Genomic DNA, 25,524 nt, shown 5'->3' with positions numbered 1-25,524 from the left:
GATCCCCGGCAGCACACTCCGAACCCCAGCCATGGTCGCTGGTCCTGGGTGCTGTCCCTGGGCTCCAGCAGCTCCCCAGCCCCGGCTGCCTGCCCTGGGTGCAGATCCCTGGCCTCAGGCTCCGGCGGGTGCTGGCTCTGGATCCTGACCCCTAGCCCTGGCTGCACAGCAACAGGTGTGGACCCCAAGCACCATCCCTGGTAGTGGCTGCTGGCCCCAGGCGCCAACGCCCGGCCACGCACTCCGATCCCCAGCCCTGGCCATTGACACTGGACACTGCTCCTGGAGGTCGACCCTGAGCTCCTGTGGGTGCTGGCCACTGGTGCCAATCCCTGGCTCTGGTCACATGGCATCAGGTGCCAACCCTGGGATCCAGCGGATGCTGGCCCTGGACACCGATACCTACCCCTTCCGCAGTCACGTGGCAGCAAATGTGGACCCCGAGTGCCAACCCCCGGCTACATGGCAGTGGATGTCAATCCCCAGCCCTGACCACACAGCAGCAGGTACTGACCCCCAGCCACCAATCCTCACCCCCCGACCATGCGGTAGCCAGGGCCCCTCGTCCATTGCACCTGGCCTCTGCTGCCTCCCCCAGCCCTGCATCCATCTTCCCTGCCCCCCGCTGCCTCAATCCCCACCCCATCCAGGTCTTAATTTGCCAGGACTTGCTGTGAAAAGTGATATTAACAAACACACAACTGGTGATTAGCAACTTTAACAAGAGCCTTAACACCAGGTGTCCTCTCTTCCCCCAGTGCTGGCCAGAGTGAACAGTGAGCAGCTGGAGGAACGAGCAAGGTGCCTTCTTGTCCCCCACCTGGGAGGTGAACTTACGTGAAAGCACCTCTGAACTCTGAGTCTTCACTGACCAAGGACAACACCAGTGAGTGGGGTGCGGTGAAGGGAAAAGTGAGGGGCATGTTAAACAAACATTTGTTTGTTGGACTATATTTTAGTGACTTTGCTCCAGAATGCTAGATTTGTGACTGGGAATGAAAACTTATATAAATATGTTTCCTAGTAGGGCAAGATTTTTAAAATGCAGTATTTGCCAAGGTTGTTATCTCACATTGTTGCTACCTTGAGAGGTCATTATGTTGGAGTTTCTGTACTAAACATTTTTATTATTATAATTAATTTTTACATAAGAATGGTCATACTGGGTCAGACCAATGGTCCGTATAGCCCAGTATCCTGTCTTCTGACAGTGGTCAAGGCCAGGTGCTTCAGAGGGAATGAACAGAACAGGGAATCATCAAATGATCCATCCACTGTTGCCCATTCCCAGCTTCTGGCAAACAGGCTAGGGACACTCAGAGCATGGTGTTGCATCCCTCCCCATCCTGGCTAATAGCCACTGATGGACCTATTCTCCAGGAATGTATCTAGTTCTTTTTTTAATCCTGTTATAGTTTTGGTCTTCACAGCATCCCCTGGCAAAGAGTTCCCTGGGTTGACTTTATATTGTGTGAAGAAATACTTCCTTTTGTTTTTTTAAAACCTGCTGCCTATTAATTTCATTGGGTGACTGCGAGTTCTTGTGTTATGTGAAGGATTAAATAAAATTTCCTTATTCACTTTCTTCGCACCAGTCAAGATTTTATAGACCTCTATCGTATCTCCCCTTAGTCGTCTCTAAGCTGAAAATTCCCAGTCATTTTAATTTCTCCTCCTGTTTCATACCCCTTATCATTTTAGTTGCCCATCTATGTACCTTTTCCATTTCCAATATATCTCTTTTGGGATGGGGTGACAGGATCTGCACACAGTATTCAAGATGTGGGCGCACCATGGATTAATATAGAGGTAACATGATATTTTCTGTCCTATTATCTATCCCTTTCTTAATGATTCCCAACATTCTGTTTGCTTTTTTGGCTGCTGCTGCACACTGAGTGGATGTTTTCAGAGAACTATCCACAATGACTCCAAGATCTCTTTCTTGAGTGTTAACAGCTAATTCAGACTCCTTCATTTTGTATGTATAGTTGAGATTGTTTTCCAATGTGCATTACTTTGCATTTATCAACGTTGAATTTCATCTGCCATTTTGTTGCCCAGTCACCCAGTTTTGTGAGATCCCTTTGTAGCTCTTCGCAGTCTGCCTGGGACTTAACTATCTTGAATAGTTTTGTATCATCTGAAAATTTTGCCACCTCACTGTTTACCCATTTTTCCAGATCATTTATGAGTATGTTGAACAGTAATGGTCCCAGTACCGACCCCTCTGGGATACCACTATTTATCTCTCTCCATTTTGAAAACTGATCATTTATTCCTACCCTTTGTTTCCCATCTTTTAACCAGTTACTGATCCATGAGAGGATCTTCCCTCTTATCCCATGATGGCATACTTTTGAAACGTCAATTTAAATTATATATATTTAAAAAAATTTTTTTTTTTAAATCTAGACCTGTTATGTGTTTTGGTGTAACTTGCATTATCCTTATGTTAAATTTGCATTATCCTAACAAAATATTTACTTTATTCATACCCCTTTGTATATCTCATTGGCCCTGACAACCCCCCCCCTGTAAATTTGAACACCCCCCCTAATTTCAGTTCCTGGGGAAACTACTGCGCCCCTCGCCCAGGGCCCGGCCCGGCCCCGCCTGCCTGAGGGAGCGGCAGAGACTCGGCTGGGAGTGACACCGGGGGGGGTGATGGGCTGTGTCGGGGGCACTTGTGGGTGACTCCTGCGGGGGTGTGTGTGTGTGTGGGGGGGGGGTGATGGGCTGTGTCGGGGGCAGCCGTGGATGAGTCTCGCAGTGTGTGTGTGTTGGGGGGGGGGTGATGGGCTGTATCGGGGGTAGCTGTGGGTGACTAACGCAGGGTGTGTGTGGGGGTGATGGGCGGTATCGGGGGTAGCTGTGGGTGACTAACGCAGGGTGTGTGGGGGGGTGATGGGCTGTATCGGGGGTAGCTGTGGGTGACTAACGCAGGGTGTGTGGGGGGGGTGATGGGCTGTATCGGGGGTAGCTGTGGGTGACTAACGCAGGGTGTGTGGGGGGGGTGATGGGCTGTATCGGGGGTAGCTGTGGGTGACTAACGCAGGGTGTGTGTGGGGGGCAGGTACCTAGCGCCTCCCTTCCCCGCAGTCTGTAAGAGAACCTGTGTCTCCCTGTTTGGCTGCAGACTTTAAAGCCTATCATAAAGTATCCACATTTCCTCATATAGTGTTTATACAGACATTTCACAATGATATTAAGCACCAGGGGGTCATTTGTTTTCAGAAAAACCTCACCCCGTACTCTCGTATAATACAGTACTATTGTATCCAGTCAGTTGATTCAGTTGATTATCACATGAAGTTCAGACCAGTAAATCTTTGCAATGGACCCTTCTGAAAAATAAAACCCAGAAGAGCTTCTCTCTCCTGCTGGGCGTAGACACCAGGCTGTCTTGTCCCCCGCTTCTCAGTGTGAGCTTTGATGGGTCTGTGTGCGGCTTGAATGTAAACTGAGTTAAACACACAGTCCTTCACTTAGGATCAATCTGTTTAACAACTCCCCCGGCATATGGAGTTTGAACTCATTTTAGTGACCATTCCAGTGTATGTCCATAACTCTTAGCAACCATCACGTACATATATCACACAAGGATATGAATGGTCAGAGAGTTATCAGTTTTCAAATGATACCTCACAATGTGTATTTTGCACAAAGATTGTTACAGTCGTGTGTAGGGTGTGAATACTGGGGTCTAGTGTCACTGCACACATGGTCTGTCGGCACCAAAGATGAGGAAGAACTGGGGTATGATGGGGAGCCAGTCTAGGAGGCGGGGGGACAGGGTTCAGATGACCAGTTGCAGAAACACAACAAGGAGAAGGACGCTGGGAACGGTGGCAGACAGACTGGCACCATTCGGACTGACAGTGGTAGTGAAGTTCACCACCTTGAAAGTCACACCAGGCACGTTCTCCTGGATCCAATCGTTGTGGGCGTTCGGGCGGTTGTAGACCCCGAGGTAACCAGGAGCAACAGCAAGTTCAGAAGGAGATGGCAAGCCTGCTGGACAGGCAATAATTAAAGAGTCAAACAGTCCCTGGGTTGAGGAGGTCGTTTTGCTGATGTTTACAGGGAGCTCCTCCCGAATGTGGGGGGGCAGAATGGGAGGAAGCACGAAGGGGCTTGTTTGAAGATTTAACCAGGGAGTGATGGGGGCTAGCATCATGGGCCATGCAACTGCGAACACTGTGTGCATAGGCGGCAGGTTTGTATAATTTTTGGTGGGGCCCAAAATGGTGGTGCCCCCCCCGCTCCCGCCCTGTAAGCCGATATAAAATGAAGCTATAACGCGTCAGTGCCACAAGATTACAAGGGTCAATTAAAAGTGGAAAGTCAGAAGCAGCACTTGCCTACTTCAATATACAGTATTATATTTTGTTGCACTTGTTGTGATGAAGTGGGAATGTTAATATTTTCTCTGAATACTGTGTGGGTGCCACAGTTTCCCCTGCAAGATGCCAACTGAAGGTGTTGGGGACAAAGAGATCAGGTGGCCTCCTTGTCCGGAAGAGACACAGAGGCCAGAGGAGGGAGTGTCAGTTTGGAGCTGGCTGGGGAAATGGGGAGAGACCCAGAACTTGGTTCTGGGCTCCCCACCCCCTAAGATAGACCTGACAGAGGGGTTCTGTTTTCTGTACCAACAAGCTCTGTTTAAACTGTGTTCCCATCATCTCATAGACTCATAGACTTTAAGGTCAGAAGGGACCATTATGATCATCTAGTCTGACCTCCTGCACAATACAGCCCACAGAATCTCACCCACCCACTCCTGTAACAAACCTCTAACCTATGTCTTAGTTATTTAAGTCCTCAAATCGTGGTTTAAAGACCTCAAGGTGCAGAGAATCCTCCAGCAAGTGACCAGTGCCTCACGCTGCAGAGGAAGGCAACAAACCTCCAGGACCTCTGCCAATCTGCCCTGGAAGAAAATTCCTTCCCGACCCCAAATATGATGATCAGTTAAACCCTGAGCATGTGGGCAAGACTCACCAGCCAGCACCCAAGAAAGAATTCTCTGTAGTAACTCAGATCTCATCCCAGACCATTGGGCATATTTACCTGCAAACCTTCTGTTTTACTGTCTGGCTGAGAGTCACATCTGACTGCGGAGTTGGGGTGCAGGGACCTCTGGTTGCCCCAGGACCCGCCTGGGCAGACTGTGGAAAGTGCATGATGTGGAAGGGCAAGCTGAATGCTCTGAGGTCAGACCCAGGAAGGTGTGAGCTTCTTGCCCTGGAGACAGTATGCTCCGAGAGAGGAGGCTCCCCCAGAGTCCTGACTGGCTTTATATGGAGTTGTTCCAAAGCATCACAGCATCCCCTTCCACACCATGCACTTCCCAGAAGTCCGCACAGGCACTGACACTCCCTCCTCTGGCCTTTGTCTCTTTTCCAGGCATTAGGAGGCCACCCGATCTCTCTGTTTTCCAACACCTTCAGTTGGCACCTTGCAGGGGAAACTGATTTGGGAGAAATGAAGTAAAAGCTGCCCAAACGGAGCTTGAATTTTGAGGTGTTCAAATCTGGAAGGCAGGTGTTGGGGGTGGGAGAGGGCTGTGGGCTCCATGGGGGAGCATGGCAGCAACTGTCTGGAGCTGCACGGAGCCAGACACGCTGGTCTGAGTGGCACAGTAAGCAGTTTGGGGGTTGGAGAAGGGGTAGGGGGTGGGGTCCTGGGGGGAAGTTGGGTGGGGTCCCGGGGGGCAGTCAAGGGACAAGGAGCAGGGGGGGTTGGATGGGGCAGAGGTTCGGAGGGGCAGTCAGGGGACAGGCAGCAATTGGATAGGCATGGGAGTCCAGGAGGTTTATCAGGGGACAGGTAGGGGGTGGGGTCCTGGGGGGAAGTTGGGTGGAGTCTCAGGAGGGGGCTGTTGGGGACAAGGAGAAGGGAGGCTTAGATAGGGGCTGGGGTCCCAAGGGGCAGTTAGGGGCAGGGGTCTCGGGAGGGGGTAATCGGGGGACAAGGACCAGTGGTGCTTAGATGGGGGTGGGGGTCATGAGGGGCAATTGGGGCAGGGGTCTGGGGAGGGGGCAATCAGCGGCCAGGGGCTGGGATTCAAAGGGCTCTGGGCTGCTGGCAGCCGCGGGGAGCCCTGAGCCCTTTAAATCCCAGCCGCGGCCGGGAGTCAGAGGGCTCTGCGCTGCCCGCAGGCTTTGCGGCGGCGGCTGGGATTTAAAGGGCTCAGGGCTCCCCGCGGCTGCCAGCAGCCCAGAGCCCTTTGAATCCCAGCCCCTGGCCGCTGATTGCCCCCTCCCCAGACCCCTGCCCCAATTGCCCCTCAGGACCCCCACCCCCTATCTAAGCACCACTGGTCCTTGTCCCCTGATTACCCCCTCCCGAGACAACTGCCCCTTGGAACCCCAGCCCCTAGCTAAGCCTCCCTTCCCCTTGTCCCCAACTGCCCCCTCCTGAGACCCCACCCAACTTCCCCCCAGGACCCCACCCCCTACCTGTCCCCTGATAAGCCCCCTGGACTCCCATGCCTATCCAATTGCTGCCTGTCCCCTGACTGCCCCTCTGAACCTCTGCCCCATCCAACCCCCCCTGCTCCTTGTCCCTTGACTGCCCCCAGGAACCTCCTACCCCCAAACCGCTTACTGTGCCACTCAGACCAGCATGTCTGGCTCCGTGCAGCTCCAGACAGTTGCTGCCATGCTCCCCCATGGAGCCCACAGCCCTCTTCCACCCCCAGCACCTGCCTTCCAGATTTGAACACCTCAAAATTCAGGAGTGCTCAAGCTCCGTTTGGGCAGCTTTTACTTCATTTCTCCCAAATCAAATATACTGATCCACTGTAACTTGCTGTAGAAAAAGTAGGATAAAATTGAGCAAGAAATGCTTATTAGCACTGGAATTGCTACTTTCAACAGCCATTGCCTTTTTGTTTGTTTGAAAGGAAGACAGTGAGATTGCATTGGCAAATTCCCCATAGAAAGAAAGAGTGGAACAAAAGAATAATAAAGGCTCCTCAACTTTTCCTCATTTATGGAGGACAGTCTTATAATATGCATCCAGATATCCTCCAATCACACAAGCTGAAAATTGTTCCACTTTACTGCAGCTCTGTAAGCATATGGGAACCAATCCTGTCTGTGTTTTGTGCACATCCAAAATTCTGGCTGAACGACCCACCCTGGGAGCGAGTTACCAGTGACCCAGGGCTGGGGCGGAAGGAGGTGTGGGGGGGGCACTGGTGTGGGGAGCCCAGGGCTAGGGCAGCAGCAGGGTGGAGGGAGGGCACTGGTGGGGAGGAAAGGGGGAAGCCCAGCGCTGGGGTGACAGGGGGTGTGTGTGGGTGGGGGGAGAGCCCAGGACTGGGGCAGCAGGAGGGTACGGGGGGAGCCCAGGGCTGGGAAGGGGGAGAGCAAAAAACCTAGAGCTGGCCCTGCCCACAACCCCCAGCTGTGTCCTTGTGTGTGTCTGTCTCCATCATCCCTGGCTGTGTCTGTCTGTCCCACAACCCCCTGGCTGTGTCTGTGTGTGTGTCTGTCCCACAGCCCCCCCCTCTCCCCAAGCTGTGTGTGTGTGTGTCTGGCTGCCCCCAGAGCTCACCGGCTGTGTCTGTCTGACAGTGACAGACCCTGCTGCTCGCTCTGCCCAGCGCTGAGAGCCGCTGCCTGTGGCTCCCTCCCACTCCCTGCTGTGGAGGCGTGGCCAGGCAGCTCCGGCACCGCCCCCGGCAGCTCCCATTGGCTGGGGTTCCCGGCCAATGGGCTGTGAGCCAAGTCAGCCCCGGAGCCTCTCCGGGGCTGGGGAGAGCTGCTGCTGCCGCTGAGGTAAGAGCGCTGACATTGCTGGCGCGGGGACCCCCGGAGCACAGGGCCTGGGGCCCGAACATTGGTGGAGCTGGGCCCACCCTCGGGATTATTGGTGGGGCCTGGGCTCCACGGGCCCATAGAACTCGCCGCCTATGACTGTGTGCCCTTAGCCCAGGGGTGGGCAAACTGCCCTGTCTGCAGGCGCCGCACCTGGAGCTCCCATTGGCTGTGGTTCCCAGCAATGGGAGCTGCAGGGGCGGTGCTTAGGACACAGGCAGCGTGTGGAGCCTCCTGGCTTTCCCTATGCATAGAAGCCGGATTGGGGATGTGCTGCTGCTTCTGCGAGCCACACGGAGACACGGCACTCGCGTTTTTGTCGCTCTTATCTGGACTCTCTGCAATTGGGCCACATCTTTCCTGAAAAGTGGTGCCCAGAACTGGACACAAGACTCCAGCTGAGGCCTAATCAGTGCGGAGTAAGGGCAGAAGAATCACTTCTTGTGTCTTGCTTACAACGTTCCTTCTCTTGCCTCCATATTACAAATGGCAAACAGAGGGAGACTAACCCCAGGTTTTTAAAAGGTATTTAGGCCACATAAATCCCATTGGTTTCAATGGGAATTAGGAACTGAAATCCCTTTAAAAAATCTGGCCCTAAGTGATTTGCTCAAGATCACAAAGGAAATCTGCAGTGGAGGCGGAATTTAAACTCAGATCCCTCAAGTCTTAGATGAGTGCCATAACCTCTGGACCATCCTTCCTTTCTCCTGTGTGTGTCTAATGACGTGTTTCTGTCTATCTAACCCCAGACATAACCATGTCTCTGTCTATCTATCCCCATAGAAAAACATCCGTCTGTCTAGTGTCTACCTGTCTATCACCTTTTCATAATTAAAGCAGGAGCTATGCTACGTATAAGAAGTCAATTAAAACCACAAACTAGGAATAAACTCTGATAAGTTCAATAATCAGCATTCTTGTTGAAATCAGTAAGATTATGTTCACACTGGTTCACTGTATATTAACTGAGGAGATATGAATGAAGAGCCAAGTTAAGCAGCGGGAGCTGAATTAAAACTATGGGTGAGACCCTCATGCCTACTCTGGCTTCTTGCACAGCCTAAAACTGGAGTTCTGCAGTGGGGAAGCAGAGGCAGCAAGTGAGTTTGGAAAAGCTTCCACCTCCAAAGAAAAGGACCCTAATGAATACCAAGTAAAACATCTCCCTCTCTCCCGTGCTCACATGCAGTATCTTATCATCCTGTACAACCTATGGCTACAAATCTCTATAATTTACCGTGAGTGACTGGAGACAGTGGCAGGACCAGTCTGTCCTTCTCAGAAGATAGTTCATTAGCAGAGTCATAAAGCAACTTCCTAGAGAATCTCCACCTAATGGGCCACAATGAATTGCAGGTCAAACAGCATCAAGAAAGATGATTCCCTTGGGAGCTAGGTGGGTCCTGATGATCCTGTTCCTTCTCCCGCTTCAAACTAAGAAGAAAACTCAACTATGCAAGAGAGATTTCATTCCATTGTTGGTGTGTATCCACCCCGAACCCATGAGACCTTCCATGGGGGCAGAGAATGGTGCACTGGGGAAGCGCATTCCATTCTGTACTGTCTTTATTCACAATATTCTCTCTCCAGAGCTGTCGACTGAGAATATTTCACCAGCACAAAACTTACTCTGGGAAATTTTAAATGAAAATGTTTGATATTCAAATAAATGAAGCACATTTTTAGAAAAAAAAAAAAAGAAGAAAAAACCCTCCATTAAACAAGATTCTTTGAAACCAAGGGGTCTTGCCCCAGCATGCGGAGCCTGACTCGACTACATGAGGTCCCTTCCACCCTACATTTTCATCTTCATATGCACAGCGTATGAAAACTTTTAACTCGTTACAGCACAATGGACCAGACACTCGGTTGGTATAAATCACCATAGCTCTGCTGATGCTGATGGATCCGTGACAACTGACGCCAGGTGATGATCTGTCCTGATATTCCCAAACTCTGACATGCAGCGTTCAGGATAGTTTAGGCAGTTGGTCCCATTTCTCTGCAAGTTATTTTGTGAGAGAAAACGAAGACAACATTTTGGGGTCAAAAGCATCAGCACTTTGAGAACAGAAAAACAATCTTTTCTCTTGGTTGACAGAATGGATTTCGGAGTTTTCCTCGGGTATTAGAACTGCAAGCAAAATTGACCTCTCATCTTAGTCTTTGCCCCGTAATGTTAAAGCTTGTTGCAAGATAGAGATATCTCTCTCTTGAACTCAAATGGATTGTGTAATGGGAGGTGGGGTTTATTTGTTCTGCCAACACCAGGGGACAGCATTCCTCAGAGCTCTGAATCACAAGTCAGGCACAAGTGGAATGAGTGTGTCGTTAAAATACCAGTTGCATTTCCTGGCAGCAGGAGGTAGTTAGACACCAATATATGGTCTTCAAATATTGTTCAAGTTCTTAGACATGTTGATGCTTCCTTTTGTCTTTCCCTCTGTTTTATGCAGTTCATGTATCTGAAAATCCCCCCTAGCAAGAAGCACGTCCAATCACAAATACATTTAGAGGAGCACGGCAAGATTTTAATCAATATCTGCCAGGATTAGAGCTGTGAAGACGGTTTCTTTCAGAGCAGCAGGACTAGACGTCTGGATGTTGCACAGCCAAAGGGCAAGGAGCATTCTGCTGCTGAGCGCTGAGCGAGAAGGAACATTTGCAGCAGCAGCATGAGAGGGTCCAGGACTCCAGTAAAAAGTCAGGAAATGCAGCTGCCCGTGCCCCTCCGATTCAGATCTCGATTGAGTGCTGCCAAGGCCCCCAGCAAAGAGCCTGTCATGCCACATGCCATTTAGCTGAGCCCTGGCGGGATCCTTATCAGGCAGGATAACGAGGGTGATGCTGCAGCTGGGAACAGGGAAGATCCTGCCAATGGCCCTAAAGGCCAGGATGTGACCTCACATCAGATCAGGAGGACCAGTTTGGAGACGATAGCAGTGAAAACTCTGCAGAGGGGGATGTGCCTGGCCAGAGAGTGGAAGTCCACGTGGTTACTGCAGCTCTCTAACCCCTCCCTCCCATTGTTTTCTAGAGAAATTGGACTTTCAACACTGAGGATTTGGTAGGTTATGGCCAAATCAGTTACTGCCCTGGATATTATGCCCTTCATTGCTGTGTGTGTCTGGGGGGTTGTGCAGATGCCACAACATTTGCATGGCCTCCTCTCCCTTCCCCTCCCCTCCACCAGCCTCTGCTGGGCACAATCCCAGGTGGATGCAGAGCACTGGGGGGAAAGGTTTCGGAAAAGCCAGCTTTGCTGTTTATCCAAGAGTTCAGAGTATGGGCTGTATGGCTTGTGCTGAAGCCCACGGTCGGTAGCAAGTTCACAACTAGAAATCAGTGCCCCTCGGTCCGTTTCACCGCAGGCAGGCAGGTGGGGGTGGAGGGGTTCAAACACGGCTTGGATCAATGCTCTCCATCCTAGCTCAGGCTTTGGTTGGTTTCCTTCATTTCTCTCCCAGTCCTGGTAACTTATTCTGGAAAGTTTCTCAGGCAGCAGGAATTCTCCATGGCCTTTCAGGAGAACTGGGAGTGCAAACCTGCTCAGGCCTTCATAATAGCCAGGTCCCTACCAAATTCAGGGCTCACTTTGACTAGTTTACAAACCTCTGGCCTTGAAATTGACCAACGTCACCATTTCGATGTTTCCACCTGACATTTCATGGTATTGTAACCATGGGGGTCCCGATCAACCTGGGAGAATGGGGGAGTTCAGAGGTTGTTGTGGTGGGGTCACAGCATTGCCACCCTCACTTCTGTGCTGCCTTCAGACCTGGGCTCCAAGGGCAGCAGCCAGCAACCTTTCTGAAGCTAGAGGAGGTTCCCACATGTGCAGGTGGGGCCCTGCTGTTGGCAGCACCTCAGCTCCTACCGACTACTTGGGAGCACCTTGGCTCCTACCATTTTCGGGGCATCCAGAGAAATGGACCCTTGAGCCCCAGAAAGAACTGCAAGGGAAGCCCTGAGCACTCACTGCAGAGGCCAGGCAGAAGCCCCGAGCCCAGGCACCTAGAGCGCCAGCAGGAGTGGGGAGGGGCATGAAAGTCCTGAGCCTGGTGCCCCAGCACTGGCTGCAGCCACAGGGGGCCAGAAGCTCTGAGTCCGGGCACCCAGAGACGTGAGTGGAGCAGAACTGCCAAGAGCAAAGCCCTGAGCCCAACGCCGGGCTGATGCAGCGCACTCACTTCTGCATTGCCTCTGCAGGTGCGTCTGATATCCCCACGGAGAGGAAGTCCTGTCCCCAGCCAGGCAGAGAAACAGCTAGGAGGCCCCTACTGGGTTCTCCTGGCTGAGGGGTCCAGCAGGACGGGGAGATCGGATTTCACAGGGCAGGGCTAATTCGATCTAGCCAAAAAAGGCACAACAAGAACCAACAGCTGCCAGCTGAAGCCAGAGAAATTCAAAGGAGACTTAGGCACACAGTTTTGACAGTGAGGGAGACTAGCCACTGGAACAAATTACCCAGGGGAGAGGTGGAGTCTCTGTTTCCTGGTGTCTTGTCGTCAAAACTGCCTGTCATTCTGGAAGGTGCCTTTTAGTGACTTACAAGCAATTGGGCTTCATATGGTGCAAAGTGCGTGAAATTTCATAGCCGGTGAAATAGAGGCCACATTAGGAGACTGAATTGTTTCATAACCTCTATGAAAAGCTCAGTGTGGGGTGCGGAACAGACTCTGCTGTTTTGCTGGGTGGCCTGGCTGGTCCCCAGAATCAATAATGAGCAAGTGGGCTGATCCAGGCTGCAGCTCAAACATCCAGCTGGGCTGGCCAGGGGCAGACATCAGGCCTGCCAGGGAAAGGTGGGTGCGGCAGTGACTTCACAAAGGCCTTTGGCAGGAACTCAGCCTATTGGGCAAAGATGATGAGGCGTCTGTGACCTCACAGAGCTCCCTTGCCAACAGCCAGGCAGGACAGGGATGCGGGGCAGGGGGAACCTCGGAGAGCCCTGTAGCCTTGCTGCAGCAAGCCTCCATCTCGTGGTCTCTCACGAGAGAGTCTGTAGGAGAGAGTCTGTGCGTGTGTTTCTCATTTCTGTGTGGATTTATTTCAAAGATATTGTCATCTGTGTAGAAGGTAAGAAAAAATACAGGCTCTAAATACAAGATAGGGGACTCTATCCTAGCAGATTCAAAGGCATCACCACCCTCCTAGGGAAAAAGTTTGTGCTAATATCTGAGCTTTCCACCCTGCAACTTGAGAGCATTGCTCCTTGTTCTGTCATCTGCCAGCTCTAAGATTTCGTGAGAATCAATCTTTCATTAGGAAAATAATTCAAAAACGCAAATACAAAACACTTTGAGTGAAATCAACCCCTCCTGATCTTTAGTGTCTGGGAGTGTGGGCCTTGGGGGCCAGACTGAGACCCTCATGGGCTAGTAACACCCAAGAAGCCAGTAAAATAATTCCAGTTCTCTTACCATCCAAGCCTCCCTAATCCAAGGAACAGCTGAGGGCTGAGGGAGACAGAATGTCTAACTCATGACTGAAAATACAAAGATGTGTTATTGGCTTTGGTTGGGGGACAAGTAACAAATCTGTTGGGATTCTTGCCCCAAACAACAATCGCCCATTGTCCTTTAGAGCACGAGGACCCTAACACGCCTGACTTGCTCAAATCTCTCTCCTGCTAGGGCTGAGAGAATTTTCTCCATCCCCCATGATACCGAGGGAAAGAGAAAAGAAGTGACCTCTCTGGTCACACAGCAAGGGCATGCCAGAGCTAGAAAGAGAAGCATAAGAAAGAAGTTGTATCAAAATGTTTTGCATTTCAAACTAACAAATTTCTTAAACAAAGGCAATTTGATGTGTGGTTAGTGAAGTGAAATGATACATTCTTGTCTCCACGAGTTTCTAGATTGATGAACCAGTAGATCTATCCCCTAGTTTTTATCCCTAGATTGAGGGAGGAAAACAAGTTTGCCTGTTTTGTGAATTCCCAATGGCTTTCTTGAATTTCAACAAACTAGTTGATTGAACTGAACGATTTGAATAAACTGAAAGGAAGACAATATTTTCTGCACCTTTCAAGGAAGCTACTGCTGCCCAAAGCTGGGTTAGCATTTCAGCTAGCTTTGCTTCCGGGGCCTTAGGTATCACATCAGTGGTGCGACTGTCTGAAAAGCTTGGCAGTGAACATGTTCTACTGAATGTTATTTTTTCTCTTCTATTTAAATTATTTAAAAGATTGTCATAAATTGGGCCCTTATCAGAGGTTGTCAATTTCCAATATAATTATGACAGTGAGGGAGACTAGCCACTGGAAGAAATTACCCTGGGGAGAGGTGGAGTCTCTGTTTCCTGGTGTCCTACCATCATAACTGGTTGGGAAGGTGCCTTTTAGTGAATTACAAGCAATTGGGCTCAATAGCGTGCTAAGAGTGTGAAATTTCATAGCCCGTGAAATAGAGGCCACATCAGGAGACTGAATTGTTTCACAACCGATGCCTCTATGAAAAACTCAGCGTGGGGTGCGGAACAGACTCTGCTGTTTTACTGGGTGGCCTGCTTGCTCCCCAGAATCAATAATGAGCAAGTGGGGTGATCCAGGGTGCAGCTCAAACATCCAGCTGGGCTGGCCAGGGGCAGAGGTCAGGCCTGCCAGGGAAAGGTGGGTGTGGCAGTGACTTCACAAAAGCTTTTGGCAAGAACTCAGCCCATTGAGCAAAGACAATTAGTTGGGAATTGGTCCTGCTTTGAGCAGGGGGTTGGACTAGATACCTCCTGAGGTCCCTTCCAACCCTGATAGTCTATGATTCTATGAGTGAGGCCTCTGTGACCTCACAGAGCTCCCTTGCCAACAGCCAGGCAGGACAGGGATGCGGGGCAGGGGGAACCTCGCAGAGCCCAGGAGCCTTGCTGCAGCAAGCCTCCATCTTCCCTTTACCAGTTAAAGGTTATGAGCAGACAATGGCTGGAAGTTGAAGCTAGACCAATACACACTGGAAATAAGGCGAGGAGCATTTTTAACATCAGAGTTTGGAGCAATTCACTGAGGGTTGTGCTGGATTTTCCACAACTGGCCTCTTTTAAAATCAAGCTTGGGTGTTTTACTAAAAACCTGTTCTAATTCCTATGGGAATTATTTCTAGGCATATTCTATGGCCGAAGTGAAACAGAAAGTCAGACGACAGTGGTTTCCTCTGGGCTTGGAATTAATCTGTGACTCGCTGGGGGCGTTTGGAATGTGGCCATTTTGCTTCCCTCTTCCTCCTTCCCTCTTGTCCCTTCTTCTCAATTGGAAAATGGGTCACCAGAAAAGCCTGATTTCCACCCTGTGCCCCTTCCATTCGTGCTGTAAGCTGAAGGGCATTGTGACTTGAGAGTGAATTCAGCCAGTCAGTGCTAACTCTCCACAGGTGATTTGCATAAGTCAGTAAATGAGCCTGCAGGTTTCCGTGGGAGCGATGCCCAAGGCAGGGCTCAGGCTTCGGGTTTATGCTCCGGGTTAGTGGAGTCAGGGAGCGACAGGTGGCTGAGTTACCTCTGGTGTCACAATGTTACTGCTCAGGTTCCTCTGCCTGCTGCACCACCTGGGCAGTGACTGTCAAGGGGAAGGTTTTGTGGATTTGAAACTTAGAAACCAGGAAGCGCAGGAGAGGAATGGCTTAGAGAGTTTGGCAGTAAAATGTAGGTTTTGTGGCAATATCCTGTGCAATTGCTACTGGATCCGGGATGGAGACAGCATTCCTGCCCCTCCCACCACCTCTTAGCTGGGCCTACATAAAAGAGACTAGCTAGAGTTTTGCACACTTGTTTGTTTGAGGCTGAGCAAATAAGGCCCAACAGATTACTGCTAGGATGAATTTTGCTGCCTCGTCTCCTTGACTAGAATACAAGCAGTTTCTGATTCTCTCAGATGAAGTAGTTCTTTTAAAATCAAGGGCAAGACCAATCAGTGGCTTTTTCACAGCCCAACCCCAATCCCCCCAAAAGAGATTTTATTTTTATTTAAACTGGGTGTTTTAAATTTATATTGAAAAAGTTTTTTTTTTAAACTTATCCAGTATAAAATTTGAAATGATGACAAGTGATGTTAAGGCCTCTAGTTGCTCCAGCCTATTAAAGTAATTTAAATAACTACATATATGAAGAAGTCCATGTTTGCTGCCAAGTGTCAGAGGAAGTCAAAGCACTGAACTGTTGGAAGTCATTGCCTAAGCACCTGGGCATCCAGAAGTTATTGAAACACTCAGCCAGATTTTGGCAGCACTAGCCTCTTCTGCGGGTGCAGAAAGAATATTTTCTTCATTCCAGTTGATGCAGCTACTTCATTCAAATGTAAGAAACTGATTGGGAGTTCGAAAAGGATGAAGGCTTCTTTTCCCCTTGTAAAATATGAATAAAGGCTAGAGAGGAGGAGGTGTGAGCTACTACTTCTAAAATCTGGAAGGACATTATGAGCAGGAACAATCAGTTCAGGGCACGAACTAGAGATACTTCTTTACCTCAGTTTGTTTGAAATGAAACCAAATGGTTGAGTCAACCTTTTTGTTTTTCTGTATCCTGCAAAACCAGCAAGTCAACATGTTTGAATGGATCCCTATTCCTAGCATCATAGAAGACTAGGGCTGGAACAGACCTGAAGAGGTATCTAGTCCAACCCCCTGCTGCAGGCAGGACCAACCCCAACTTCATCATTCCAGCCAGGGCTTTGTCAAGCTGACCTTTTAAAAACTTGTAAGGATGGAGATTCCACCACTTCCCTAGGGAACCCATTCCAGGGCTTCACCACCCTCCTAGTGAACTAGTGTTTCCTAATAGCCAAGCTAAGCCTTCCACAGTGCAACTTGAGACCATTGCTCCGTGTTCTGTCATCGGCCACCACTAAGAATTTCATGAGAATCAATCCCTCATTAGGAAAATAACTCAAAAATACAACTACAAAACATTTGGAATGAAATCAATCCACCCTGACCTGTAGTGTCTGGGGGTGTGGGCCTCTGAGGCTAGACTGAGACCCTCATTGGCTAGAACCACCCAGTGAGCCAGTAACAATATCCACTCCTGTTACCGTCCAAGCCACCGCAATCCAAGGAACAGCTGAGGGCTGCAGGAGACAGAAGGGTGCTGAGAGGGTCTAACTCATGACTGCCAACCCAGAGATGTGTTATTGGCTTTGGATGGGGGACAAGGAGCAAATCCGTCAATCACTACAACAGGTCCCACTCGGAGCCAGGGAGACTGGGAATCGAGTCCTGCTGGCACTTCCCAGCTCTGGCTTTCTGGAGGAGGAGGAAGACCCCAGCTCCCCTAGCTGACCCTGAGGCACCTTCTGGGCCCAAATGGAGGTGGCCCCGGGTACAGCTATGGAGTGTCCCAGGAGCGTTCCGCTAGTGGCATTGTATTGTTTTCACAGCCAGTTTCGATATCTGGTGTCTACCCCTTGCCCTGCTGGCAGGGCATTGAGCGGCACCCGTTGCCGGCCACCTGGGTGTGGAGATTGAAGAGGGTGAAGAGAGGAGCAACCCTGAGCATCTGCCATCCTGCTCCATCTGATCTAGAATAAGTAAGTGGAGTTCTCCAGAACCAGTGTGGTGGGAATATCCCACCACTACGGCTCCCAGCCCGTCCCTTGTCAGGGTTTGTTCCCCAGGTTGAGGGTTCCTGTGCCCTGGGGTGGGATGTGTCGGGAGGAGAAATTGCCTCAGCAAAGGGGAGGTGGGCAGGGGAGCAGGCAGGCTCGTTAATGAGAGGCTGCTTTGAAGCCAGACTCATGGCTGCTCCCCACTCTGTTCCAGGATGGAGCGAATCAGGCAGATGCTCAGGAGGAAGGCCGGGCAGGTGGCTCCACAGCCAGAAGACGACATCAGGCAGCCTGCCCAGGCGGAGAGCGGCCCCTCTGTCCCCGCGGGCGGGGAAGAGGCTCGTGGCCAGGGGAAAGGGAGGAGCTGCTTCGCCTGCTGGAGGAGGCGGAACACAGTAGCTCCTCTAGCTGACCCTGAGGCACCTTCTGGGCCGAAACGGAGGTGGCCCCGGGTTCAGCTGTGGAGCAGAGAGCCAGGGGAGGGCAGGAGCCGGGGACGGCAGCTCTGGGGCTTCCTTTGCAGGAAGCCAAGGAGCCAGGAGCTGCGCCCCAGGGCCCAGCAGGAGCCGCCAACCACCATGGCAGCTGAGGGGCCCTGCGCCAGCCCAACCCTGGCCCCCGAGGAGCCTCCCGCCAGCCCCAGCCTGGCCCCAGAGGAGCCTCCCGCCAGCCCCAGCCTGGCCCCGGAGGAGCCTCCTGCCAGCCCCACCCTGGCCACAGAGGAGCCTCCTGCCAGCCCCACCCTGGCCCCGGAGGAGCCTCCTGCCAGCACCACCCTGGCCATGGAGGAGCCTCCTGCCAGCCCAGAGCAGGAGTTGAGTGACTGCGGCGCTGCAGACACCAGCAGCTCCGCATTCTCCTGCGGGGCCAGAAGCTCCTCCGTGCGGTCTGGCAGCCCTGTCTTTGAAGGCTCCTTCTTTGGAGGTGAGGGGAGACCCAGGGGAAAGGGAGGAGGACTGGGGCGGTGGGGGACTAGTAACACCCTGTGCCCATCGGCTCGCCAAGGCGCCGGGACTGACCCACGTGACCCCACTAACACCAGTGGGGGTGGCACAGACACGCCCCATGGCAGGGGATGCTGGGCGGAGTTGGGGAGCTCCAGCCTCCCTGATCATGTTGGGGTGGGGGGCTGACTGCCATGGGGCCCTGAGGCTGATGGGGCTGAGGGTGTGTCTGGGTGGGGCTGGGTGGGGCCCTGGCCGCCATGGGGCTCCTTACAGAGAAAGGGGAAACATGGAGCCTTCTCTGTCCACTGCATCCCCCCAGCAGCAGAAGGGATTAAACTTTCTCCTTCCCTCCCTGGTGCAGATACCCCCAGTGCCCAGGTGTCGTGGCCTGAGGAGGAGGAAGAGGAGGAGTGCGAGGAGGAGGAGGAGCAAGACATCATCTTGGTGATCCAGCAGCACCTGCAGGGCAGAGCTGAGGTACAAAAATCCCCCAGCTGCGCTGCCACCCAGTCTGTCCTGCTCCTTGTTCCGTCCCCACCCAGGCAGGGGGTCTTGCACAAGAGAATCCCTCACCCCCAATGGGGGGACACATCTCCTCTGTTATCTGGCACCCCAAAGTGGGGACATTTGTCCCACACAGGCCAAGGTCCTCGCAGACACTGTCCAAGTTCCAACCCCTGTCTGCGCAGGGAGACACTGGTTTTGGGAAGCGGGCGGCTTTCCCTGTCCAACCCCATGGAGGTCCTGAGCCCTGGAGCTGGTTTGGGTCTGGGGTCCAGGGCATGTGCCTTGATCCTGACGTGCTGTTCATGGATCAGGGGTTCAGAGGGGATTGCGTTACCCCTCCGTGGCTGATCCCAGCCTTCCTTCCTCTCCTCATTCTCTGATCTCCTGCCTGGACTCTCCCGGGGATCCTACCTCCCACCCATTGCAGTTTGGCTGATCCATACTCTGCTGGGTACCAAGCCCTGCCCAGAGAACTGCTCAGAGCAAGGATTAATGAGGCAGCAGGCATCCGGCCATGAACTCTTGCTAAGTGTCCCTGGAGTGATGTGAATGGGAGAGGCCAGGATGCGCCTTTTGAGTCTTGCCAGGGCTCCTGGAGAATCCTCCTCATTGTCCCCTGACTGCTGTAGCCCCGTGTCCCATGACTGACGGGTGCTCCCTCTTCTTGCAGGCTCTGCACAACCGCCATTTGCGGAGCCTGGACACCATCCTCAGGGGCTGCCTAACAGAGACCCCCACCGTGGAGAAGCTGCAGCACCTCCTGGAGGTGAGTAGAATGGACGGTCTGGGGTGGAATTGCCTCTGAGCCCTGTGGGAGGGCAGCAAAGGAGAGACTAGAAGAGCCACGTTTCCATTGTGTCCTCCCAGCTTGGACCCAGCCGGCCACACGTTCCCAGAGCTGCCAGCGCAGGGGGAAGGAGCTGGGACTGTCAGCCAGAGCTCTGCACGGTTGCATTAAGCACTAACAGTGAGCACCAGGCCTGGCTGGGGGCTGAGAGACTGAACCCCCTTTTCAAGCTCTGCGACCAGGGCTCGGCTACTCCACCCTGAGCACAAAGTCTGAGCCCCTTGGGGAGGGGGAGAGGCTGGTTTGTAGAGCATGTACGCCTGCCCGCTGACCCTCCCCTGCCTCCTTCTCCCGCAGCACATCCATCGCTCTCTCCTGGCAAAAAACACCCAGGAGAGAGCCAGGGCCGTCCAGACCAGCGCGGCCCTGCTCCAGTTTGCTACCTCCCTGCCTGGATTTGACGTAAGTGACCTCTGACCCCAGCGTCCTGCAGAGTCAAGTTCCTCATCCCCTGGCTAATTGGTCCGCCCCGGTCCGTAAGGGACTGCGTTCCATAGGCCGCTGGCTGGCAGGGTCGTGCCTGGCCCTTGTTATTCTGGAGCAGCGAGGCAGCGAGTGCTCAGCGAGGGCCCTTGCCCTGCTCCCTTTGCTCCGAGCTCCCTTGGGGACAGAAAGGAAGAGGGCTCTCGCTCCTCTCCTCCAGTGCCTCCTACAGAGGGGTGGGAGCAGAGCTCAGGTCCAGGGGCGCTGGGGCGCTGAAGGGAGAATGGTGATGGATTCCCCTCTCCTTCTCCTTCCACCAGACCTCCTCCACCTTCTCCAAGGCAGGTGAATTTGTGCTGCAGCTGGGTCTCTGTGCATACCACCCAGCCAGTGACATCAGTCGGCATGCCAAGGGTGGGATCAATTGGCTGCACAAGCTCCTGCTCCAGAAGAGGGGTAAGAAACCCAGCTGGGCAATGGGACCCCATGGAAACGAGCCTCTGGGAGACTAGCTCCAGCTGGCCATTGGGACGCCTCTAGAACTAAGGCCTCTCTGCTTAGACCCGCTGTAGCGGGAAAGAGGAACCCCAATAGAAACAAGGCCCCTCCTTTGAGACTCCCTCTGCTGGGCAATGGGACCCTACAGAAAGAAGCCCCCTCCTCTGAGACCGACCCCAGCTTAGATGATGACTCCTTCTATCCCCCTCTCTCTGAATTAGGGAGATGAGTGTGAAAGTGCCAGGGAAATTGGCTGCTTTATCTCAGAGCCCGGCTCTGTCCCCCAGCCCAGGGAAATCAGCCCACCCCATATGGGGCAGCCAGCTCGTGAGGGGACAGGAACGGAGCTATTGAGACACATGGAGGGAAAGAGCCCGTCATGAGGGCAGGGGCAGGAACAGGCACCACAGGAGATGGACACAAAGCTTGTAGGGTGTCACCAGTCAGGTAGCCAGGGCCAGATCCTGACTTCAGTGGGTGTGGGGGGTTCTCAGTATTAGACACCCCCATGAACAGGCACCCACTCCCAGAGCACAATGACCGTAAGGGTCACATGATTACTGTGAGGGCTGAAACAAATCCCCCTTCTGGTACTAACCCGCCTGGCATGGACCCTGCGATTCCATTGGGCCGCGGATGCCAGGAGGAGCCTGGCCAGTGTGTACCCAGAAGGAAACAGGCACTGAAAGCGGAAGGCCAAACCTCCCCAATGGGTGTGTCTTTCTCTCCCAGGGCTCAAGACCAGGAAGGCAGCAGACCTGTGGTGCCAGGACGGGCTCCATGACCCCAAGCGCCTGGGATATAGAAATCTGGCCAGGGTGGGAGAGGTAAGGACTCTCCGCCGGTGCATTGCAGCAGCTCAGGTGTGGAGCTGTGTCCCGCTGCAGTGAGTGTGTCATGGACACAGGGCAAGAGCCTGCTCCTTATTTCCACAGAGTATGTGAGGCTCCTGGGAATGTCCGTGGGGTGAGGCGTGGGAATGATCCAGATCTAAAAGACCCCGAACCTCTAGTGGGTGAGCTGCAGGAGCTGTCGCTGCTGGGAGCAGCAGGGGTCCTGGGCTGTCTGTGTGAGCTGGGTTCCAGAGCGCGCAGACACATTCCCAGCATCTCATGGCACCTGCGGTGAATCCTGCTCCATAAGAGCTATTGGAGGCCTCAGTGCCTGCAGCCTCCTACTGAAGGGGGTTCCTGGTCCATGGGACCCCAAAGGTTGGCTGCCCCAGGACTCTTCTCCACCTTGTGAGACACTAGAGGGATTTGGAGCCTGGTTCTGGGCCATTGCAAGGGCTCTGGTTCTTTTGGTTTTAGGTCTTCGGAGAAATATTCACCGAAGACCAGAAGAGGAGTTTCCTCCAGGCGGGCCTGCTGGCCATCCACCACCCCCACAACCGCATCAGCCATGCTGGCCTGGTGCTGATGTATTCCATCGTGGGGGAAGCCGGCCAGCTGCTAGAGGACGAGGTAACCAAAGAGGGGTCACCTGGGTAGAGACCCCCAGGGCCTTTCACCTCCAGGCCATTGAAAATCGCTCCCATCCCATCCCCATGCGCTGACCAGGGAGCAAGGAGAGGGTGACCCCAGACAGGTGCCATTGGTCAGTGCCAGCTTCTCCCCTGAGCAGCTCAAAGCAGGGCAGCCTGGCTGATGTGGTGGAGTCAGTCAGCAGAGGCTGCATAAGTGCCCCATTCACCAGAGCCACTGCCCATGGCATCACGTTAAGGACATGGGGATCCCTTGGGGAAAGGTGTCCACTTCCTCTCACCCCCCGGCACTACAGCCCAAAGCCTCCCAGCCCTCGGCTGGAGGGGGCGAGGGTGGCTGAGGGGACTCCGGGGAGCGGAGCTGGATTCCCGCTGGGTTGGGAGGTAGAACAGTTCTCGCGGGGGGACTGAGAGGAGTGGGGGCAGGAGTTCATTCCACAATGGTGGGAGAGGGGATGGAAGTCACTAGAGAAGAGACAAGATTTCGTCTCGGGGGTTGGGCGGGGGAATCCGTCCCTCAGATGTGGGGAGGAAATGTTGCTGGCTCCCGGTGCCGTTAATACCCTTCGTTCTCATGGGTGTCGGAGTCTCTGATTGATCCATGTTCCCTTGCAACAGGGGGAAATTACAAACAAAATCATGGGACAGCTATTTAATATCAGGCTCATGGGCAAGCTGCCCGACGCCCTGAAGGGGCTGTGCTCCGTGGGGCAGGATTGAAGGCCCCCCACCCCTCGCATGACCAGCTTGGACCCCCTGCCGCAGGTACTGCTCTGTCTCACTGTGCCTGGGGGGAAGGGCTGGGGGGAGCGGCCATAGAGCCCCCCACAGCACTGAGAGAAACCAAGGCTGAGCACCTCGCTCTGGACACCCTGCCCCACCCCGACCCCTGGGGCTGGGCCCAGGCCAGATACTGGTTGGGAAGAATCAGGCTGTGGGGCTGGCCCAGAAGTGAGAGCATCCGCAGAGCCAGGGGTTGTGCTCAATAGCCATTGCAGTCTGGGAGGGGTGGCCTGACATGGGGCCCCTCCCCCATCATCACTGCTCAGACCTTCCCATGGCCCCTGTCACCTCTGATGCAGCGAATGTCCGACCATCCCCCACCTGGGGCCCAATCCACCCACCTGGTATCTGAGCCCTTCCCAGCCAGGAATGAAACTCCCCCCGAACACCCTGGGGCAGGGGAGGAGCCTCCCCATCCGGCAGGTGGGAACTGAGACGCAGAGGAAGGGCTGTGGGCCTGGTCACACAATCCTGGGTGTAGATCTGGGAAGTGGACTGGGTCCCGGCCTAGAGCCTTTCCCCCAGGGGCACCTTCACTTCTGCCCTTTATTCTCCCCTCCGGCCAGGGGGTCTGTGCGTGTGAAATGAACAGGGAGGGTGATGGGGTCCTGGCACACAGCCTGGATGGGAGCTCCCCTTGGCTTGGTCCCCAGGCTCAGAGACATCTTTGTCATCCCGCTGTCCTTCTGTTATTGCTAGGAAGGGAGTCCCCCGATAAGGGGTCTCCAGGCTCCAGTAAGTCATCCTCATTCCTGCCCGCATGTACGCCCTGCCCTGCCCTTCCCTGCCCTCCGGTTTCTCGCTGTTGACTCTGGCTGGGCTCTTGACTCCAGTGTCTAGCTATGACTTTGGCATGACCCTTCTTGGCTCCAGATTTGGGTTCTGAACCCCGGCTCAGTATTCTCCTTGCCTTTCTCTAGCCTTGCTCCAGGCCCTCCACCCACCCGCTGCACAGCATTGCCTCCTCCTCCTCCTGATCTTCCCCAACACCTTCAGTTTCAACTACATGGCTTCGACCTCTGCATGGATATGGACATTGGTTCATACTTCTGCCCACCCGGCTTCGACCTCCGGCCTGGACATTGACACTGGCTCCGGTTCTGCCTGCACATACTCAACACCTGGCAGCAGTAGACAGGCCCCATGTAGTGAGGCGGCCTGGCTCCCAGGCGCACCTGAGAGGGATAAGCCAGATCAGCTGCCTCAGTGGGCGGAGCCACCGCCACCTGTCCCCGCCCCCCCGGAAGTCAAGGGGCGGGACAGGAAGTACAAAAGCCCGGGCCCAGCGCTCAGTTAGAGCCCGACCGCGGGAGGAGACAGACGTTGGTGCCCGAGCTCCTGCCGAACCAAGCCTGCCCCAAGCCCGGTACCCAGAGGACGCCTGGTCGAACCTGCCCCTAGCCCTGTACCCAGAGGAGGACTGGCCGAGCCTGCCCCGAACCCGGTACCCCGAGGATGACTGGTCGAGCCTGCCCCGAACCCGGTACCCAGAGGAGGACTGGCCGAGCCTGCCCCAAGCTCGGTACCCCGAGGAGGAGTCGAGCCCACCGGTACACCCATCTCCTGAGGAGCCGATGCTGGTAGACCCCCCTGCTGAAGCCGCAACGACACAGGCACCAGTGGAGGGGGAGAGTGGAAGTGGCCCGGGGATAGCCGACCCTAGTCTGGCTGCCGCTGACCCTGAGCCTATGTCAGTGTGTTGCGGCCAGGATCCACACTGACTCCAGCGGATCCACGCCGCTGTTAGGGCCCCGGGCTGGGACACAGTGGAGTGGGTGGGCCTGTGTCCCCCCTGCCACCCCACTCACGGGTGGCAGTCTCCCCCTCAACCCCACCGCCTGGACTTACCTGAACTGCTGCTCAGCCCTGCCTGAGGGTCTGAGCCCTGCCTCTTGTTGCTGCCCCGCCCTGAGCTAGGGCTTGGGCTTTACAGACTGAACTACTGCTCAGCCCTGCCTGAGGGTCTGAGCCCTGCCTCTTGGTGCTGCCCCGCCCTGAGCTAGGGCTTGGGCTTTACAGACTGAACTACTGCTCAGCCCTGCCTGAGGGTCTGAGCCCTGCCTCTTGGTGCTGCCCCGCCCTGAGCTAGGGCCTGGGCTTTACAGACTGAACTGCTGCTCAGCCCTGCCTGAGGGTCTGAGCCCTGCCTTTGGTTGCTGCCCCGCCCTGAGCTAGGGCTTGGGCTTTACAGACTGAACTGCTGCTCAGCCCTGCCTGAGGGTCTGAGCCCTGTGTTGGTTGCTGCCCCGCCCTGAGCTAGGGCCTGGGCTTTACAGACTGAACTACTGCTCAGCCCTGCCTGAGGGTTTGAGCCCTGTGTTGGTTGCTGCCCCGCCCTGAGCTAGGGCCTGGGCTTTACAGACTGAACTGCTGCTCAGCCCTGCCTGAGGGTCTGAGCCCTGTGTTGGTTGCTGCCCTGCCCTGAGCTAGGGCCTGGGCTTTACAGACTGAACTGCTGCTCAGCCCTGCCTGAGGGTTTGAGCCCTGCCTCTTGGTGCTGCCCCGCCCTGAGCTAGGGCCTGGGCTTTACCGACTGAACTGCTGCTCAGCCCTGCCTGAGGGTTTGAGCCCTGCCTTTGGTTGCTGCCCCGCCCTGAGCTAGGGCCTGGGCTTTACAGACTGAACTGCTGCTCAGCCCTGCCTGAGGGTCTGAGCCCTGCCTCTTGGTGCTGCCC

General features: G+C 54.0%; 1 protein-coding gene across 1 annotated transcript; it reads left to right on the top strand.

Moving 5' to 3' along the window:
• Positions 1 to 346: 346 nt before the first annotated feature.
• Positions 347 to 23,906, top strand: LOC123345721. The gene is made up of 10 exons (XM_044982750.1): positions 347 to 506; positions 759 to 769; positions 18,729 to 18,785; positions 19,486 to 19,581; positions 19,960 to 20,064; positions 20,406 to 20,541; positions 21,316 to 21,410; positions 21,894 to 22,046; positions 22,685 to 22,831; positions 23,770 to 23,906. The coding sequence occupies exons 1-9, from the start codon at positions 347 to 349 to the stop codon at positions 22,784 to 22,786; spliced, it is 915 nt and encodes a 304-aa protein (XP_044838685.1). The 3' UTR covers positions 22,787 to 22,831; positions 23,770 to 23,906.
• Positions 23,907 to 25,524: the final 1,618 nt, after the last annotated feature.

Source organism: Mauremys mutica, chromosome 12 (genome assembly GCF_020497125.1).
Source record: "Mauremys mutica isolate MM-2020 ecotype Southern chromosome 12, ASM2049712v1, whole genome shotgun sequence".
In the NCBI taxonomy this organism is placed as follows: domain Eukaryota; kingdom Metazoa; phylum Chordata; order Testudines; family Geoemydidae; genus Mauremys; species Mauremys mutica.
The sequence above is the reverse complement of the archived record's forward strand: the minus strand, read 5'-3'. Positions and strand labels throughout refer to the sequence as shown.

Bases quoted from the DNA above. Each gene is read 5' to 3' on its own strand.
- LOC123345721 (XM_044982750.1), top strand. From the start codon at position 347: ATGGCATCAGGTGCCAACCCTGGGATCCAGCGGATGCTGGCCCTGGAC. The intron at 18,786-19,485 runs GTACAAAAATCC...CTCTTCTTGCAG, and splicing joins ACCTGCAGGGCAGAGCTGAG to GCTCTGCACAACCGCCATTT. The intron at 20,065-20,405 runs GTAAGTGACCTC...TCCTTCCACCAG, and splicing joins CCTCCCTGCCTGGATTTGAC to ACCTCCTCCACCTTCTCCAA.